Source organism: Apaloderma vittatum, unplaced genomic scaffold, assembly GCF_000703405.1.
Source record: "Apaloderma vittatum isolate BGI_N311 unplaced genomic scaffold, ASM70340v1 scaffold10950, whole genome shotgun sequence".
Classification (NCBI taxonomy): Eukaryota; Metazoa; Chordata; class Aves; order Trogoniformes; family Trogonidae; genus Apaloderma; species Apaloderma vittatum.
Genome location: NW_009694049.1, coordinates 1 through 20,943, shown reverse-complemented (window position 1 = coordinate 20,943; position 20,943 = coordinate 1). Strand labels below are relative to the sequence as shown.

General features: G+C 45.1%; 1 protein-coding gene across 1 annotated transcript; it reads right to left on the bottom strand.

The window, feature by feature from the left end:
- Positions 1 to 863: 863 nt before the first annotated feature.
- FBXO32 (F-box protein 32) lies at positions 864 to 18,349 on the bottom strand (the record flags this gene model as incomplete). Its single annotated transcript, XM_009866178.1, has 8 exons — positions 864 to 1,497; positions 2,181 to 2,324; positions 3,456 to 3,638; positions 7,331 to 7,515; positions 8,411 to 8,504; positions 15,788 to 15,880; positions 16,562 to 16,611; positions 18,212 to 18,349. Coding segments are annotated over 8 exons (977 nt in total), but the record flags the coding sequence as incomplete, so codon positions are not given.
- Between the last annotated feature and the right edge of the window lie 2,594 nt (positions 18,350 to 20,943).

Here is a 20,943-nt window from a genome sequence, read left to right as displayed (position 1 = left end):
CAGGTCACAGCCACAGTGACGTTAGTTTGGCCATTTACTCTATAGGACTGAAAATTTAGCTCTAGGCTAGTGGTAGAAGATCCCATAAAGAAGCTCAGCGCTGGAAGCAGAAGGCTGGGTCTTTGCCACTTGCACAGAGAAATAACCAAAGACGTGAAGTGCCATGCTGGAAATCCCTTGCTTACCCCAGTCCCAACTGCTGTTTTAAAAAAAATGCTGAACCAATTTCTTCATGCTGTCTTACCACCCCAAACTCCAGTAGTCTAAAATAAAACATGATACTGCCAGTCTTCCAGTGAATAAAAACCACATCATTTCATGAGATTCTACAGCCCAGTTCTTCCTATATTTTACTGACCCCAAGATGACTAAATTCACTTGACAGCAGTGGGAACACAGAGCAGTGTATATGTTGGAAAATGGGCTTGAAGAATCAGATTCTAACCTCACTTGGGATTTCAACCAGTGCAATTAATTTAGCAGAGCTGATAAGAATTTTAATTTTGAGATTAAATCCAGTCCTTTGTTTCTTTATAATAGAACTTCCTCCCTTTTAGATAATCTTCATTCTTGTGGCTTCTCTTTTCCCTTTTGCTTTGTCTTTCATAAACGCAACAAATTAAAAGAGGATGGAGTAAAGTCTTAGGTATTTATATGGTGCCTATCATCTAGGCATTCAAGCACTGAGTAGAGCAAGAAAACTAATATAAAGAGGTAAGCATTAATATAAGAAAAGATGGTTACTATCACAAGCAATTTCCCTTTAAATCATTGTACAAAATACAAAAGTTCACATTGTACACTGGATTTTTGCTCAAAAGGTACTCAATCTATTAGAGGTAGAAAGTGGTATGTTGCGATTCTCTCTTGCAAGTAGGCTAGAGTTCTAAGTATTTCAGAATGTGTCTTTTTTAAAAACATAGAAGTATTATTAAAATTGTCACAGGGATATTTTTCATAAATATTTTTAAAATATCATTTTTATAAATACGTATGCTAAATAAAACCAGATGGAGGAACAGTTCAACAGTCCTAGCCTCATATTGCTTTCTCTCTATTAGAAACAAACCGAGAGTTCTCAAACGGTTGTGGGGTAAATTAATTTTTAACTTCTAAAAACAACAACAAAAAAAATAAAATCAAGTTTGTTGCCCTGTATCTTGTACTCTGATCATAAAAAAGGGACTCTGTACAACATGCTGCATTTATACACCAGTCTTATGGAAGTCTGTATTCCTTAAGTGCTGCACATCAGTGAGCAGTTTCACCTCTCATCTCCAAGATCCTCTTGTTCCTTGACTTGGGAGCTTCAAACAAACAAATATTTACACTATTTACAAACGGAGTGTCCAAGCTCAGTGGCATAAAGTGTCCCATAAGAATCGCGTAAGCTGCGGTGACCCAAGTTCAGAACCTGAACAAGTTGATAAAGTCTTGCGGTGAAAGAGAGGTGGAGCAAGTCTCCGGGTTGTTGGCTGTGCAAGGGTGATCAGTACCCTGGGAAGGGAGAAAACAGCTCCATTTAGAGTGACTGCAAAAAGGGCGCCAGAGCATCAGCCAACTTAGCGCTGCCCCTCTGCCAGACGTCCCGCTTGCAAGTAGATAGAGCAGAGCCCAGAATAATACTTCTACTCTTGCCAACTCAGAACTGGGCTTCATGTTTTAGGGTCTACTGGCAAGTCATGAGAAATAAAAGCAGCAAACAATCCAGTTCGTTCTTTTCCCATATTCTGTGGGAAGAGAGGCTGGAGTGCAGCATCAGCAACTGGAGTTTAACTCCAGAGACATGCCTTGGATATCACCAAGACTTTTGTCCTAGGCTGTTCTGTAGCCATCAGCTCTCATACCAGCTAATCCTGTTGTCAAGATCTCCACCTCCATGTAACAGGTAGAAGTTTCTGCAGGCAGTGCTAGGATGGTTTATTACAGGCAGCCCTACAGTATTGCCCATCTCCCTCCCTCTGACCTTGAGGGACACTGCTCTTGTTCAACATCAAGATGGGATCTCTGAAGCACAGAGGAGCAAGGCTCTTAATAGCTGCAGGAGGATTAAGATGTATGAACACTGGGCTATGCAAAGGAACTAACTGCAGCCCCCTAAACCAGCTGCAATCAGAGGAAGCAGTGGGTGCCCCTGTAGGTCCTGCCCTAATCAGGTTGGTCCCACCAGCATCTCATACCTTCCAGGAGAGGATGTGACAGTGCCTGCACAGCTGCAGTGTGTCACCATACTGCTCCTTTCGTGGGTAACACCTTATGAGCTTGAAGTACATCTTCTTCCAGTCCAGCTGTCCCTTGTCAGATAAGATTAGCCGTTTGCGAATCTTAAAGAAAAAATAATCATAATTGTAGTAGGTAAAAAAAAATAAATTTGTTCTTTCCAACTCATGTTCTCTTCCCACTTGCGTTAAGTGACATCCCTGCTGGTCCCATAATTGTTCCCTTGTAACACCAAGAAAGCTCCTGCTCTGAATATGTAGCTTTCCAATGGCAACAGCTACACCTGATACCACTATTGGAGTCGATCTCCATTTCATGAACATTACTGCATGAAAGCCTAAAACACTGGGAGCTCTTTTATGCTACTTTAGGCACTGTTGCTGGCTGACAGGACAGTGAGTATAGCCACATTTAAGTTTCAGAAGTTAAGAGTATTTTGGTTCTTCACTAACTCTTAGTGATTTGTTACAGTAGCCTGAGAGACATCCATCTTTCTTTTAGAGCTGATTAGATGCAAAGACTAGATTTTAATTTACTTAATTGGAAGTGACTCTGGGGAAGATATTTCTAAGTCAGATTCAGCGAGAAAATAAAGCAGAATGAGCAGAAAAATCTGGTACATGGTCTCTGAAATGTAGAGTTTTGGTATAAGCATCACAGACATTCATCCGCCAACAGAGAGGGATTTTTTATTTGGTTGGTTTAGAAGACCCCAGATGACTACCAGGCTGCAAAGGACCAAAGAAGTTTACACACAGGTACAACGTGGGTAGTTACAGAGCTGTTTTCAGCATAACATCCTGTCACTCTCAAAACAGCTCGGAGGGGATTTCTTGCTCTAAAGGGCAAGCGAGTACGACTCATTGCTCATGGATCACATCCACAGAGATTCTCTGCGAGGGTGTCAGTCTCTGGGACATCAGGGTGGTTACTGGAGCTTGCCTGCACGTTTTCCCCACACACGTGGGGCAAGGAGCAACTGGATGACTTGCAGTTGTTACCAACTGGATTAGGGTTGAAGTTCACCCTATGACTAAATCCTCAGGCTCCTATTTCAGGAATCATTGTTGTGGCATGCAAAACCCTCTACATAAATCATCACAGCGTGTATTACCAGCTTGTGGCACAGCCCTTTGATTCAAGAGACAGTGGAGTAAGCGTGTTCTACCCATGTGTGTTCACTTGCTAGTGGGGTACAAGAAGCAACTGACGGCAGTTTGCATCCCTCCTTGTACCTGTCTGTCTGTGAAGTGGTACTGGCAAAGTTTCTTCCACAGCAACCGGTCTTCACTGAGCACTTGCAGGTCAGGAGCCACCTGACCGAGGCTCACCAGGTCTCTTCCATCACTCAGTCGCTGCATGATATTCAGTTGTAAACACAACGGCAGGTCTGTGAAAGTGGTTCCTTTAAAGGCGGGCTGGAAGAGACAGACAAAACTGAGCTCACAGGAAACTGAAAACCCAAGCAATTCTAGTTTGCAGTAGAGTTACTGCTTTTCAAGCACTGCTCTTCACATAGAGAATAAGTAGCAATTCCCTCTTCTGAATAAGGAGACATTTTACAGAGATGTTTGTCCTTCCACCCCAGAACAGTTTGAGATAGCCTCAAGGAAGGGGCAATGTCTTTGTATTACAGTAGTTTGAAGCACAGATGGAGTCCTTGGCTCCTCCTTCTCCTCTTTTTGTTCATACCACATCCATACTCATGAGACTCTGCTCCTAGAAGCACCACCACCAATTTTCACAGCAGCAGGACATCAGCTGCACTGTGCTATCAGCTATGAACCATCCAGGTCTCTCTACAGCGAGGGACATTGGCATTACTTCAAGTTCAGCCTCCTATTACACACATTGCTGGGCATCTCATGCTCTTCTGACATGTGTTTTAGCTTATGTCATCACAGGATCCTGCTGTAACCACAGCAGTGGCTGGTGAGTACCCACAGCAAGATTTTTCCCTGTGTGGCTTCCCAGGTCACCACAGGCAGGGCTGACTTTTTTCCCCCTGTGGACACTTGAAGGACTTGCCCCTTTCCCATCAGCTGCAGCCATGGTTTTCCAGGCTGCTCAGTCACACCAAAGCACATCTTTGCCTAAGAGCCAAAAGCCACTTTGAATGTCCCCCATCCATCTTTGCTTGGTCTACAGGTAGTCCAAGACTGTTTTGCAGGTCTGGACAGCAGCACAGCTCCAGGACACACTGACCACAATGGATCTGCAGGCCCTGCGCTTGGGGGAAACTCAAGGCACACGTGGGAGCAAGGCATCAGCAAGAACCACAACCCAGGCTCCAGCTGCTTCAAACTCAGCCTCAGCCTTATTAAGGCAAACAGCAGCTTTTAGGATTGGGCCCCAATGAAGAAACAATGTTCGAAAGATGTGCCAAGTTTATCCTTTACCCTGCACAGAGATGCTGCTATTTTAAGTCGCAGAGTCACAGCACCCATCTCACAACGGGCAGTGCTATGTGCTGTTTGAAAGCAGCAGCACGCAGACTGCGGTCAGCAGGGAAACGCTGCATGAGGCTGCTTTTAATCGTATGGTCCCAACTCCAGCCATCCCATTGCACACGAAACTCCACAGGCACAACAAGTACATCTGTGGGCAAACAGTTCCCACCTTCCCTTCAATGCCTCCATGACCAGCCTGCCTGGTACCCTCAAGTATTACAGCTTTTCAGCTGAGGCGTCATCACTTTTGGCCATCCCCACCAGGAAGACGAGGCCTGAAACGACCCCTCCAGAAGGAGGGAACGGTGCCTGCCATCTCCAGAGTACACTTCTTCCCACGACGGCTTCAAGACTGCATGCTAAGAGTTAAGCTGCAAGCACAATGCCTGGGTACGTGTAGATGCTTCTTTGGTCCAACTCACAAGACTAGATTCAACATCCCTGCCCACCAGGGCAAAGTGAGGTCGTATTTTGGGGTAGGAAGTATGCACTGGAGTCTTGGATCACTGATCTTCCTCCCTAGCCTGTCTTTTGCATTCTCCTGCACTCTGCATATAAGCTTTGCTAGGGCAGAACAGGCAAGACTAAGCTCAGAGGCTCTAAAGTGAAAGAAAAACAACAAAAACCAAACATAAAATAACCAAACCCAAAGCTCATGCTTATGCTTTATTTCTGAAGAAAACAGTGTGACTCAAGCAAAACCTTACAGGTTTTTTTGAGTCAGGGCCAAAGACTTGTCTGCTACTTCTTTCCCTCAGTACTCCTTTCCAGGACTTTTCAAACATTACTTTTTTTGGAGAAAGAACACAGATTAGATCAGTACAGATCAGTATGCTGTCACTTTCTGGACAGAGATTTTTTTTTTCTTTAAAGCAGCTCTAGCACACACAATATTTTGCAAGTTTTGGTTGTTGGGCTTTCTTTGTTGCTTTTTTTTTTTTAAGTTTAGATCTTGACACTTGCAAGACACACTCCCCTTCTAGAAACACCAGAAGCACTCAATGCACTGTAAGCAACTGGCTGCACAGAGCTGGGTGCATTCTTCCTTTGTCTAAACTCAGCTGGTTTTGTTCTAGCTTGACCTGAAGTTATCATCAGTGGTGTGATTTTTTTTACTTTTCTGAAATAAATTAGATGTTGAGCTTGCAAAAATGCCTGTAAATCTACACATAAGTATGCATAAATGCAGTTCTGTTCACAAACAATATTTTGACACACTTTTGTTTGGATAAGCAGGAGTTCTTTAAAATGCTGTATTTTAAGAGTCTCTAAAGCAGAGGAATAAACCCACAGTATATTACTGAGTTGAGCAGCAGGAGGTAGGTCCCAACCTGTGGTGCACTTAGGGCAGCAGATGCCCAGGTATTGTGCCCCACAAGGCACCCCACAGCTGGGCCAGTGCCTCCCCTGCAAGGGAAAGGGCAGCCCATCCCAAGAACTGGACACTAGGAGCGACAGCAGAGGCAGAGCAGAAACCACCATGAGATAAGACACTGATGCTTTTGCAGCTCCTCAAACTCCCTGGGACCTCCCAGAGTTCATCTCCCACATTCTGTTGCCTACATTGCTCTGAAAGGGCTGGAAATTGTTTCCTGGTGTTACCAGAGAACATAGTCAGATAAAATGTCAAAAGCAGGACCTTTGCTTAAGCTTTTGCAAATGTGATGCTGGTTGACCCACCAGAGAAAAAAAAAAAAGGTGCTTTTAATACTCCCTTGGGCCATGCCTTGGTCTGTCCAAGTGGGAATTTCATAGTCCAGTTCACTACAGAGAAGTCTAACAAGGGGCACACCAACACAGATCTTAGCATTAGGGAAAGCTTTAGAATTTCTGTGGAGTAAGTACCCATTGGAGATGTAAAAAAAACCCAAAAAGCCATAAAACCAATATCTGACCATCTAGACACTGCCCTGGGCAACTGGTTGTAGGTGGCCCTGCTTGAGCAGGAGGGCTGGGCAAGATGACCTCCAGAGGTCCCTTCCAACCTCAACTCTTCTGTGATTCTGTGGAGCAAGTTCACATGTGATTCCCATGCAAAGCCAGGTTAGGAATTTATCAACTAATACTTTTCTCTCCTATCCCCACAGAGGCTGTTGAGAAAAACCAGATACTGTGGAAGCAGGACTTGTGCGGCTGGAACAGGTAGCTCCAGACTACTGGAAGAATCACAGATATTTTCAGCCAGGAAGCATGAAGTTATGCAGCTATTTGGAAATTTGCATTTAATTTACAGATTAAACAAGTCTAAAAACTTCAGCTATCTGATAAACAAGTTTTGAAGGCAATTGCTTAGTTTGAGAAAGATGAAGTTGGCTTTTCATACTCAGCCCTAGTCTCTGAAGACTCTCAGGGCAGGGGTGGGGGATGGTTTCCTGCTGTGTTGTTTTTGCACAGCACTTCGTGGCCATTCAGGAGTCAAGCCACAGCCTGTGACCAATAACAGCGAGCACGATCCTGGGTTGTGCACACTGAGTTTTAATTAAGGGACACTAGTAACGATAGGAATGCATCCAGTTATTTTGGCAAGCCTAGTTTCTTCCCTCAACACTCTTATGCTTTCTGTGGGAGTAGTGGGATGCTGTCACCCAAATGATTGCTGCTACATGAGAAGATTTCACGAAGGAGCCACATTATTTTTAGCTTTCAAGATTTCTGCTTACCCTGGTGATCTGAATGTTGTTCAGTTGCTGCTGCCAGTGAAGAATACTCTCCATTCTGTGCACCCACATGTTGATGTTTCCAACCAGGACAGACTTGCCAACCCGTTGAACTAATGTGCAGAGGGATGTGTAGAGGGTCTGCAGCAATTCACGTATTAGCCTGATGTTCTGCTGATCTTCAAGGACTTTGGAAAAACAGGAAAGCTTAAAAATGGGAAGTGACCAAATCCTTTTCTGAATCTACACATTTCCCAGGCAAGTCATTATCTGCTATAACCTCACAGGCTAAGAGAGCCAGCCTGCACTTTTCTTTTTAAGAGGAAAGCACTTAAGACATTAACCATGCACGGCAGGTTAGACAGATGGAAAGAGATCCTCCCAGGATAAGCAAATGAGATATCTGCCCTTTCTGCAGCACTTCCTATTTCCAGCTGCTGGCAACCAGTCAGTTTTCCCCTCTGATACGTGCAAGAGGTTATCTATGTGCACCTCTTCCCCATCTACCCCAGCTGACGCGAAGGGAGACAGCTCAGGATCTCCTTCCTCATTATGTATGCTCACACTAATAGGGTGCTCTTAATTCCCAGGCTTCAGACAGACCTGAAGCATCAGGAAGGGAAATGTCATTCTCAAGCACAATTCAGCTCCCACCCCTCAGCAGGTGAAGACAGCCCTTGAGTTTCCCTCTCCTCCAGAGCAGTGGGAACACTTGATGATACAGCAAACTGGTGACAAGGTGGCAGCAGAGACTGCAGATGTGCCAGGCTGGGGGCAGGAACAGCCCTGCCCTCTCTTTTGCAGTCAGAAATAGGACTCAGTAGGATGCAGAAGCAGTGGCAGCAAGGAAAGTCAGAGAAGGAGGAATTGCCTCTCAGATACCTACCAGAACACAGACATTTCTTCCCACTCCACCCCCTCCCACCTCAGTCCTTCACCAAGGGGAGAGTGGATCTACACTACAGAAATAAGCATCTTCACCCATCTTGCCCTGCCTGACTGTTCTTGAAGATGTGGTTCACACAGAGCACACCAGATTAAATCAGACTCCTCCTCCTCCCCCTCACTGTTTCCGTTTCTTACCTTTCTGCACCACTTTTTCCAAAATGTTCATGTAGTTTTTCTGGGCAATGCCACTCAGTGACGTCAGCTGTGACTTTGCTATCAGCTCCAACAGCTGTGGATAAAAATAGAAGTCGCAAGCCTTAGAGCACAGAGATACCTTTCTAATCTTGACTCCTGGTCACATGACATAGCAAAACAGTCCAGAGACCTGTTTGCTGCTTGAAAACAAAAGGGAGACAGAACGGCAAAGCAAACTAATGCAAAGGGGGAGGAGAGCAGAGGCCAAATAATTAAATCCACATCGAAAGGGATGGGGTGGGGGAAGAAAAAGAAAAAAAAAAAAAAAGAGGCATTCTAATAATCTTGAGGGAAGGGGGAAAAATTCAACTTGATTTCACGGTTCAGAGATGCAGAGAAACCACAGAGCAGTTCTCAGACTGACAGCCTCTATCACAGCAAGAGGACAACAAAGAGTCAGCATGACTGTCCTTCACTGAGGTATAAACAAGCAGTGTCATAAGGGAACACGAGCAAATGCCTGTTTGGATGGGGATATTATTGATGGAACATTAATGAGAATCAGACTCCACAATTTACGTCAAACTCCTGAGTTGCATGGGTTTTGTCAGAGTGCTGTCACCACAACAGAAAGGTTAAGCATTATACTGAAAACAAGCCCTCCTCCCCAACAAAATCCTATTCCCCCCAGGTTTCCTCCTCTGCTCAGCTCTTACGGCTACAACACAAAATCATCTTTGCCTGTTTGTCCTCTTTACCTGTTAACCTACCCTTAATGGAAATCTCGCTTTTACTTTCGATTAGGATTTGCTTCCCATCACTATATCCTTACTGGTTTACAAGCTAAATTTGGGCTGCAGTTGCTAAAGGAAGCATTTCCCACAGGGAAGATGGCCTCTCCTGCCCCAGCTCTACCACCACAAGAACAGCTGTGGAAGTTTCCTGTGGATCACGCTCTGCAGAACATGTGGCCCATGATCCTCCAAGCCTTCCTCCCTCCCCCCAGCATTATATAAATACAGACTGTCCACATGTCGATCCATTTGTTTTGGATGTACATAGCCTTCTCTTCTAATTTAGAAAGGAAAGGAAAAACCTTTTATGCTACAAATCAATCAACACATTACCGCATGACTAGCTTATTAATCCTTTATCATCTGCAGCTACGGTATCCTGTTGCTGGCAGAGCAGAGAGTCCAGAGAAGGTGCAACTACTTGTGTCAAGTAACTAAGATGGCTTTTGACGAGACTTGATAAGTCATGAGCCGAACTGTTTGCCCTGCTTTAAGAATGACAGGAATGTATCCAAAAAGTCACCGGCAGCTTGCCATGAAGCAGGGAGCTCAGGGAGAGGTATTACCGTGGTCATTCGCCTGCTCTGCTCGTCTGGGTGTGCTGGCATGTGACTGCCAGTTCAGAGCAGTGAGGTTGCCCAGAGCGACCGATCTCTTCTTCCGCTTGATTTCCAGGCCAACACAATCATCAGATGGCTTTGAGTTTACATTCTATTAATATCTTGTATCTCACATGACCAAAAGAAAACAAGATAAAAGACCTGTGCCAACTCCTGTGAAGGGCAGGCTGCCTGCTTTCTTGTCTCATTTGGGGGAAACAAGAGACGCAGGAGAGTTGGGTAATATTTGGTGCACAATCATCAGTGAATCTTCTTGATCTATCAGCTAAACTGAGACCACAATAACTAGATACTCTTAAAAATGAGGCAGCTTCCAAGATGCTTGAAAAGGTTCATAAAAGATCTTTTAGTTTATTGAAAAACTAGAGGAATAAGTAGGAAAAAAAAACCCCACACAACCCACACCAGTGTCACCAAGTAGTTTGTAATACTCTGCTTATACTAAACTATTTAGCCTTTAGACCTTTGATTATAACATTCAATTTACCAGACTCCATCTGTATATTAGCCACACACATACCCCCAGATCAGCTCTTCTGTGCACAAACAACCGTCATCTCCAGACCACACTGTTCTGGAACTGGCACAGAGACAGGTTCCTCCAGGCTGGGTGTTAGCAATGGTGTGCCTGTTACTGAAAATGCCAAAATGCACCCAGTGATAAGCATCACCTAATGCAATACTGTAAGAGCTAGGCACCAGGGCCATTCTTTAGGAGGAACAAGGATAAAAACCTCAGTTCCTTAAAGAACGCTAAATTGGTACAAAATTAATTTAGCCAAAGGAACAGATTCAAATTTGCCTTGTCTGCGTTTACCAAGGTTCAACTTATGTTCCATGAACCAGCTCAAATATCATGTGTCGCCTCCCTTCCCCTGCAGCAATAAACACAGGATGAAATTCCATATGAAAACTAAGTTGTGAATACTTCTAGGACTACTCTGCTCCCTCGGGAGTGCTGGCTGAAGTGACTGGGTAGCCTTCCAGATTGAAAGACATTTTTTATTATTCTGTGCTCATATAACACACAAAAAAAACCCCAGGTAAGCAATATAGTTCATCCATGCCCCACGTGCTCCAGTGCACTAAGGGTCATTTAGTGCTGGCATAGACCCAGCAGAAGACGGTCTCAGTTAATGGACTCCCCAAACTGGGGTCTACAGCATTACAAAAGAAAAAAAAAAAAAAAATCTGTGTTGCCACTTGCACAACACAGACTAAAAGTAAACTGCTGAATTCAGCTTAATGCTGAGTAGGGTAAAAAGGCTGGAGAGCTGCAAGCATGTGTTATGATGCGGTTGCATTAAGTCCAGCCCACGCTCAACCGAGAGGGACAGATGGTGGGAGAGAGTGCACAGGGAAAGGTTAAGCGCAATTTTAAAAGGCCTGCTTTGCAAAACCACTAAGTGATTGCATTCCAGCTGGTTTTATTTGGAGCTGGGAAGCCTGCAACACCTCCTGAAAGCAAGGCATTAGATCCCAATCTACTTTTTCAACTTCTTGGAAGCCGAAAAAAGTGATCTGGTAGCTTCCAGTCTTACCATGTCACTGCTATTTTGTTTGCTTTCAGAGGTCTGTCAGAGACACAGAGAAAAGGCAAGAGAAGCAGCAGACTATTTCAGAGTCTCTGCAAAGCTGGCAGGAGGCAGCATATTTCACAGCAGGGTAATGAGTGTGATGGGGCTCCTGCTCCAACCTCACTAGCAGTGGGATCTAAAGCACATGGTGCAAAGAGTCACTTAGCTCCAGGAGCAGAGCAGGTCCTCCTCTTACGAGAATAAGGAAAATACAGCAGACAAAACCATTCCATGGGGCAAGGAACAAGTACCACTATTTCAGGGCCATGAAAACGTGTTGCTCTGCACCCATGACTACCATGCACAGTGTTGCTTAGACTTGCTATAGCCAGATGGCACTTCTGCCACTGTCTCAGTTTAACACTGGGGCGCACGGGTAATGCATACCCCAAATAACCCCCAGCTAGGGGCCTACAGCACACAGACAAAAAAATTCTCAGCAGGCCTGATGCACTGAGCAGGGAGGTGTAACCTTGCCTCAAAAAGGGAAAATGCTTCTAAAAAAATCACAAGTCTCAAACGAGTGAAGTCTAAGTCTCCCTTTGAACACCCTAGACCAGTTAAGGGGAAGTTGGACTGCACCCTGTGGGGATGTATAAGCTCCTCCTGGTTGGGGATGTGGCTTCTCACATCTAGACAGCTTAGACAAACATATTGCAATGAAAAATTCCTCCTCCAGCCCCCCCGCTTGCTCTCACAGCCCTTCACTTTCTGTGGCTGAAATGTCATGTTGGCTTTCGGCTGGGAGGTAGAACGAGAGCAAGGCCAGTTACAATGATTTACAGGGCAGGTGCTGACAGATCTCCATGAGACAGCACTGAGCTGATATTCTTTCAGCACAGCATAAATCCCAGGACCTCGAGAGCTAACTGCTATAAAAACTTAAGAAACAAATTGAAGAGACCACTTTTGCAGGCTGTACGCTATCTAGATCATGTTATTCCAGAAGAGCTGTGCTCATGCAGCTTAACCTCGCCTAAGCTTTTATGATCAGAAACAGCACCTTCCCTTGAGATATTACTACACAACCATCATATGACAAATCTTTCTGAAGGAAGCAGCCTGCAAAATGTCACTGTCATCTGAACAGAGTGTTCCCGAAGGAGAACCAACAACTTCTGGGCTGCAGGCACTTTTGTCTTTGCTCATATTACTTATGCATACAGAATGCTTCCAGTCTTTTCATTAAATCTGTAAGACCAGAGATATCAGCGCTGCTTCAAGAGCTTCCTTTTCTCCAGACTAAGCAACTCCAGTTCCCTCAGCTGCTCCTCATATAAGACTTGTTCTCTAGACCCTTCACCAGCTTCACCACTCTTCTTTGGACACACTCCAGCAAAATTTATTAGGAAAAATTTCTTCACTGAAAGGGTTATCAAACATTGGAACAGGCTGCCCAGGAAAGTGGTTGAGTCACCATCCCTGGCAGTATTTAAAAGACATGCGGATGTGGCACTTAAGGACATGGTTTAGTGGTGAACTTGGCAGTGTTAGGTTTACCAACTTGATCTTAAAGGTCTTTTCCAACCTAAAGGATTCTACAATTCTAAGAACAATTTGGGTCCTCTTGATCAATCACACACTTCCTTACTAGCTCTAAAAAGGAAACATTGTCGTGGAGCATATAAGCAGATGCTATAGTTTTGAGGAACAGCAAAGACCAAGTCATGGAACCTATACCTGTTATCAGCAGACTGTCCAGGCATGATTGATGCCGGAGGAGAATTCCTTCTGCTACAGTTACATGAACTCACTGGCCACAGCTGATTGTGCTTGTCCATGAAAAACATCTGCCAAGCTTCTTGCAGCTCGTACCTCCACCTCACTTGAAGGAAGTGCCCGTGTTATCACTGCACCATTACAAACTACAACAACTTAGTTTGGGTGTATCTTAGACACCTGCATACAATAACAACAAAGAAATTGGCACTGAAAACATGTAGCACTTAAGCTCAGAGAAATCCAGTATGGAATGCTTTGAAAAAAGGCAAGCTGATGTTCAGCCTGAAAGCTCATTTTGCTATCAGCAGTGATGTAACTCATTTCTCTATAGAGCAAGTTGAGTGTAGCCAGCAGAATCCCAAGCCTCCAACTGTTTCTCTCCTTCCTTCCCCATAGGACATCCTCATATTCTCCCCCAGCCTCAAATTCTGAACCTCCCTCCTTGGAAAGCATTTATTTGATGAACTATGTAGTGTGACATTAATTAGATAGCCTGAACAACAAGTGGAACTAGAGAGAACAAGGAGAGGGAGGGAAGGGAAAAATGTTTTGCCTGCCAATATTCAAGGCATTTTCCATGTGACAGATTGCTCATCTGTGTGCTCTAGAAGGCTTGTGATTTGCAAAGGACCATAAACAAAATCCACATCTAGGCAGAACTTTTCACAAGTAAATCTAGCATGTAAGGCATTTTATGAGCTACTATCCACCAGAGACTTGGCCGATACAAGCCCTTCATTTTAAGAAGTCAGTTTTGCATTTGATTCACGGTACCAGGTTTAATATCTTCTTTCATCTGCCAAACCACAAGTCAGCCTCAATTAGAAAGCTTCATACTTCTCAGCAGTGCTGTATCCTTAAAACTACTGGGGGGGAAACTACTCTTAAAAGCTCAGAAGAAAGGTAATTTGTAGAAACAAGAACACATGCTGACTTCCATACAGAACACTGCTATTTCAGATACACAGCAAATTTGGGATGCCTTCATGAAGTCCTCATGGGAAAAGATGGGGAAGAAGGTCAGCCTGAGTCTCTCCACCAGACCACAATTTCACTGAAATTCGAGTTTGCTCTTCCAAAAATGTAATGAGACTTCTGCTCAATCATTGCATTCCCATGCAAGACACCCATCACCAGGCTGAGAAGCAACGATGATCACACAGCACAGCACAACTTGAGGCCATGCTTCGCAGAGCTTTTTGGAATTCTTCGTTGTTCTAAGACAGAAAATCTGCCAAAGGGATCTCTGGGGCATCAAACACAAGTTTCATTTTATTTTCCTCCTTTGTATTTGACTAAAGGGTTATATCCTTGGCATGAACTGTTCCTTCCACAATAATCCCTAAAGAAGACAGCTGAGTGAACACGAGTACCTCAGTGCTGCTGATCACCTTCTCTGTACAAGCAGTGAAACAAGTTGGCCCAGGACCAGCAGAGCTAGGACAGCCCAAGTTTTCACAGACTTGTACCCCACTTTGCCTCCTCCTGCATCCCCACTCCCTGCCACCACCCCTGCAATAGGACATCCCAGTGACAGCCAGTGTCCTTGAGAGTAATCACCCCCAAGGCCTGTGCTCTTCCCAGGGTGACAGAAGCTTTTACAGGCTCCTTGTCACTTAGACAACAGGTGAACAAACCAAGGTGAATTTGCTCAAGGTGAACTTGCTCGAATCACTTCTTCCTTTGCATGACATTTGACTCAGCAAAGGGAAAGAAATACTAATGCTGCTTGGTCCAGAACCTAAAACCTGAGCAGCTGGTGCCTCACCAGTGATCAGGTGTTGATGAGATGTGAAAAGGAGCTGTTTATAAACAGCCTCAAGTTAATAACGGATTTTTTTTTAAACCTTATTGAATTCCAAACCTTGATAAGCATTCTGAAATTTGAGATCAATTTGCAGACCACATGTGCATAGGCATACAAGCACCTGCAGCCCTTGGGACAGTAGCTCCCCCCAGTCATTGCCACCACCCTTGGACAAAAGAGAAGCCCTGCAAAGCCTGAGCATGAGGAGCCTGTGTCTGACTCCTTCCTACCAACTAATGGTATTAGGACTATTCCAATATTTCACCCACTGAAACCACTGCCAGTCACACAGGATTAAGAGCAACCGTAACTCACGAGAGAGGATCAGTACCTCTAAGAGGCTCAGCCCATCCTCATGCCCAAAACACTCAGCTCCCCAGAGTCTCTCCTGTATCACTTCAAAGGAAACAAAGCCCCAGAGCCCTTGAGGAGCTGGAGCCTCCTGTGCAAAGAGGTCTCCACCACTCAATAACTTCTTCTGAGAGCCCATGCTCCTTTTGAGGTTACAGGAATCACATTTAGAAGCTGAACTGAGAACTCAGCAAATAGAAGCCAGGTTTTCTGGGATTTGGAAGGAAATTTCACAACTGAAAAGTAGTACAAATGCTAGGCTTAAGACAGCCCATCTTTATTAGCACCACCTCTCTCCCTCCATCCCTCCCTCTTAACAGGGGATGGAAGAGAATGCTTTGGACATCTATACACACAGCTTCCATCAATTTCTTCATGCAGCAAATCCCAAGACCTTCACTTGCATGCTTGGACCTTTCTTCTTTGCCAGTGTTTCCCATCACTCAGCTGGTGCTCAATTCAGAATCTCCACCACCATTACAGGAAAACAAAATCCTTTCACTTACCCTCACAACATAGTTGAATCTCCTGGAATCCAGGATAGCACTGGAGAAGTCAAGTCGGTTGAAGGCTTCTCCCAAGGTGCAGTAACCATGGCGCTGAGAAGAAAAAAACAGTCTGGGTCATGTTTTGGCAGACACAAGTCCAGACAGCAGCAGGAAGATGTGACCCAGGGTAACTCAATTTAGCAAGCTAATGGGTACAACCCATGGGACCAGCTCACGTCCAGCAGAAGAGGCAGGCCTGTTTCCCCAGAGAGCCACACTTACTGACATCAGGAGCGGGCATGGCCCAACACAGAGTATGGTAGTTTCCCAAGAGTGACCCAAGCTCTGCTCATGACCCGTGAATTTACGGGTGAGAACAAGCCACACATTCCTGGGGTTCAATATACAGCGCAAGTTCAGAGCAGTCTCGTACGGCTGCTTCTCTCCATGAGCGCAAGCAAGCCGTTGTGATGAATTCCAATGATTTTCCATGTTAGGACTTTACTGGGTGAAAGCCAAGAACAGTATTATGGCTCGGTCTGCAAATGGCTGTGTTTTTTTTAAACTGAGAGAAGCAAACAAGTCATATTTTAAACACATGTACAGAGTCTTGTACAGCAAGCCCTGGCTCCCTGATCGGGGCTTAAAAATCATTACTGAAATTCCAACCACAAGCCAGATCTTCCACTTATCTCTTAAGAGCTTCTGCTGATTTATATCAGAACAGGATCTTCCACCGCTTGGAAAAAAAAACACTAGAAAAGAGAACAAAGAACTTACAGAGGCACTCACCTCTTTTGTGCTCCCCTTGTGAACATAGATCCACTTCTCCTGGTGGAAATCTGTTCGGACAAAGACACATTTTGCTCACTTAATCTTCCATCTCTCAGAGTGCTGGATCTCAGTTCTGCTCACAACACTCTCTGCCTTTTTAGCGCAAATTAAGTTATTTTCTGTTTACACCACTGCACTTGAAACTAAAACTAGCAACTTGCTGAGCTGCTTTGTTTCCATACTGCTTCATCTGAGACTCAGTCCTGAGCCTTGGAAAGGGCTTTCATTTCAGTGATACTGCTCAAGACTGTAAATGTTTAATCTGCCAGCCACAGATATACCATAGCAGCTTCTCTTCTTCAGTACCAGACAGTAAGTGTGGCTGACAGCCAGGTTTTGTTTTTATTGATTTTATTAACTATTAATTACCTTGGTTACAGGCTCAGGATTGAATGTCAAATTTGAAGTTGAGCAAAAATGTCATGAGACACCAGGCATGTGGGAGAGAGCTTTTAGCAGTGAGGTCAGGCTCAGAGGAGCATGCTTGTGCTTGCAGCTAACTTGCTATAAAAGAAAAACCCTATCTAGGACCAAAATTTTCCTATTTCTAATTGCCCCTCCCTTCCCTCAGAAATGGGAGTTGTCCTATCCACTCCCCAAAACAGCTTCCTTGTACCCAACACATGCTGCTTGAGCAGAGCCCTTACTGTATGCAGTTATGCTGCCCAATCCTTCTCCTGCCCCCTTCTCGCAGGGTCTTTTTCCACCTAAGAACGTAGTGATGTACTCCTGCCTGGCACTGTGAGCCCAGGGACATACCCAGTCTCAGTTACAGGCACAGAGATCCTTTTAAATAGTAAGTCGCAGCAGAATCTAGCCAAAAACTGTCATGGCAACATTTGTTTGTTCAGAGAACCAAATGCACTGAGGGGCCAACTTCTGGCATCAGTTCCTGAAATCCTAGGGGATGCACAATGAGCTAATAGTACTGTGGGAATTGTAACTCATTTCCTCTGTGTATGTTTACATTTGCAGCCTTCACATCGAACTCCAGTACCTACCTTGCAATCAGACCAACACAGACCTTGCTGTCCCTGCAGGCTCCCCCAGGCCCTCCCACAGTGTGCCAGCTGAGACCTCAGCTGCTTGCTGTGCGTACAGAAAGATTTCAAACCTGCCATTGTTCTGTGCAAGCTGAAATCTTATTTCATTTTTCATGCACTCCGTGCACAGAGATAGGATCAAAGCTCACATTCAGGCTCGTAGCCTCCAGTAATGTAGATTAGTGCTCAACATGCATATGGAAGGAAGAATAAATTTAGCCTGTTGTGCACAAGAAAGTCTACAGGGGGAAAAAAAGCTGGAACTGGTTCATTTGAATGTACCATAGGAAAAAATTACCCTCCTTCTGACAAACACAAATGACAAACTTGAACACAACAAGCACAACTCCTCAGAGCAGGGATTACTAACAGGGGCATAAATCTTCACATTAAACTGCATCCAAGTTCTCTCCTTAGGTCAAACATGGGCGCAAAGCCCTTCAAGACACTCTGGAAGACTCTTCATGCACTGTGCAAAAACCATAGATATGAAGCATTTTCCATTCTTCTGCAGCAAGTTTTTTTTTAAAAAAAGGAAAAAAAAAAGCCCAAATAGACATCTTACATTGAATCTTGGCTTTGTTATTGAGCAGGTCTTTTTTTCTCTTCTTGGCAGCAACATCATAGTTCAGGCTGTTGAAGAGATTCTCTTTGTTGTGATCATCCTTTTTACAAAAGCTGTGAATGACACAAAGCAAGGATTCTGTTTATTTCTGCAGTCTGCTGCACACTAGGTTTCCTGCAAGGAGGGAAAATACACAGGTTTTCATTGTGAGCTCCAAAGCTGCCTCCTTGCAAGCTGCTCTTCAGAAGTCTGCATAGTGTTTCTGCATCCAGTAATGGTATCTAAATAAGCCTCTGGTGCCTCATTTCTGTGCTAAGATATCCATAACAGACAGTTGCATGTAGTACAGATTGCACAGTTAATGCTAGGACACTGCTAGGCAGTATTGTTTTCCTCCTTTTAACTTGTTTCTGTCTTTAAGTAACATCATATCCTCCTAGTGTAGGTGGTAGATTCCCCTGAGCCAGACTTCTACAGAAGGATATATTTAAACATCTCTGAGGATGGATATATGTTTATGCACTCAAAATATTTATTAACAAAAGAGTCTGTACAAAACATTCTTTCAAGCTTACAGGAAAAGCTCAACTGAGGTTCAGACTTGACTGGTGGTTTTCCAAACCCCATGTAGTAGTGACCGTACAAATTAACAGCTCAGAGCTCTCATCCAAGAACTGCCCATCTTCTGCTTTTGCTGGATCTCTGCTGTAACTATATTATTAGTGAAGGCAGCTATAACCCCTCATTTTCTTTGAGGGCAATGAGAGACTGTAAGAGGCTGTGCATCAACGTCTCCACTTTCTGCAGACCTGCAAATCAGCAGATCCGAGCAACAGCATGAAACTGAGAAGCCCCTGGGCAGCCACAGCGCTGTGATGCAGATCCCTGGAGGCGGCCAGGGAAGGCAGCACTCACCAGGAGCTCTGGGCATAGGACCCCTCACACGCAGCAACGCTGCCCAGCACTGTGAGGATGCCTCACAGGTGCTGGGGAAAAAAACAAGCAACGCATCCAGGAGAGCGAAATAGAGAGCCACTCCCAGTGCTCTGGCATCTTGCAAAGGATGGGAGAATGTAGGTCTAAATTCAAAGAAGGGTCTCAGGAGCCTCAGGTGCTGTGGCTGGGACACCCCTGGAGCTCTGTTAGGCACCAAAACATGCTGCTGCTTGCAGTGCTCAGCAAACTTCCTCTGCAACAGCTACAAAGACTCTTACACAGCTGGGCTCTTTCCTCTAGAAACCTCATGTTTACACTGTTTAGCCTCCAAAAAAACAAGCAGCATACCAACTCAGAAGTCTGACAGCTACTCAGCACAGGCTCCTGCAAAGGAATGAAACCTAGACGACAAGGCTGCTCGTGCCCCCTGGTTGTGGTCCGTCAGCCCAGCCACAGCACCTGCCTACACAGCAGGCAAGTGACCAAAGTCAGAGTTTCAGCCCCATGAGGTACCCAGACCTACTCCAGCAGGGCTCAGATGGGCACCTGCACATGGCCCCAGAGGTGAAGAAAAAACTCCCCCAGCTTCAGAACACGGTGAACCTTAGCTCCCCCTTCCTGCTCCACATCCGCCAACACAGGGCATCACAACCCTGAGGAAGGCACCACTCCTGTGGGCTCCACCACAGCACTGCAGAGGGAGAATGGCAGCATCAGTGCAGGTGGATAATATTCACAGCAACAACAGCTCAGAGAAGCAGACGCTTCAGCCAGCCGGAGTTGGCCCAGAACCACCTAAAGCTGTGAGCAGAACGTCTCAGCTGCACATTTCCCCCACACACATTGCTTTCTGCTGCAAGGGCTAAAATCTAAGCACAAAGTTTGACAGCAAGGAAGAAGTGGTTTCAAGATGTTAAAGCTTGTATTGATTTTGTGCAACCCGATAAAATGACAGGCCAGGTTAACATACCCTGTGCAGTGGCAGAATACAACTCCAAGACAGATCTGCTTTAAATCTTACATGTCAACAGCACACCCTTGACTGTTGACTTCCTACTGAATGACTCTGTAATCTGAAACCTTCATAACAGCAATGGATGAATTCCAGTAGGAGAAACAGATTATTGCCCTGTTTGTGTGCTGCCAGGTTTCCACATGCTTCTCCAGAGCATCTTCACAGACTGAACAGTTGGGCACCAGAAACTGACACTGCAGGGACCTCAACCTGGGGCCGGTATGTCACCTCCTTGCTTTTTAATGGAAAAAGTGATGTATAAATCTGTGCCAAAGTCAGTACTCCTAACACAATCACACTACCACCAGGCAGGCACCTTTCCGCCTATTTACAAATGAGATTTGTATTCCAAATCGGCCTTTTATTTACGAGCTTGCATAAAAGAGAGCAAGAGATAGAGACCTGCTACAGAAACATCTTGGCAGTGGTTCACAGCAAGTCCTCATTTGCTCCAAGTCCCTTTGTCACAGACATTCCCGATGCACCCCTCTGCCCAGTCACAGCAAACCCAAACCTGACTGCTTGCAGCTGACAACACGATGCAGCTCTGTGAGAAAAGTTCAATTTTGACAGGCTTGATGGAGGCCCGAGCCCACAACACCTACGCCGCCACGAAGGCTTCCTGCCCGCACAGTGCAGCTCCGCAGTGCTTCACCATCTTGGGGGTTTTGTGGATGTTTTTGCAGCTAGATTAGTCAAGCGGCACGGAAGGTACATTACACATGGTCTGGGGAACATTTATGGCTTCCAGACACATCGTTCTCCAGCCAGAGAGCCAGAA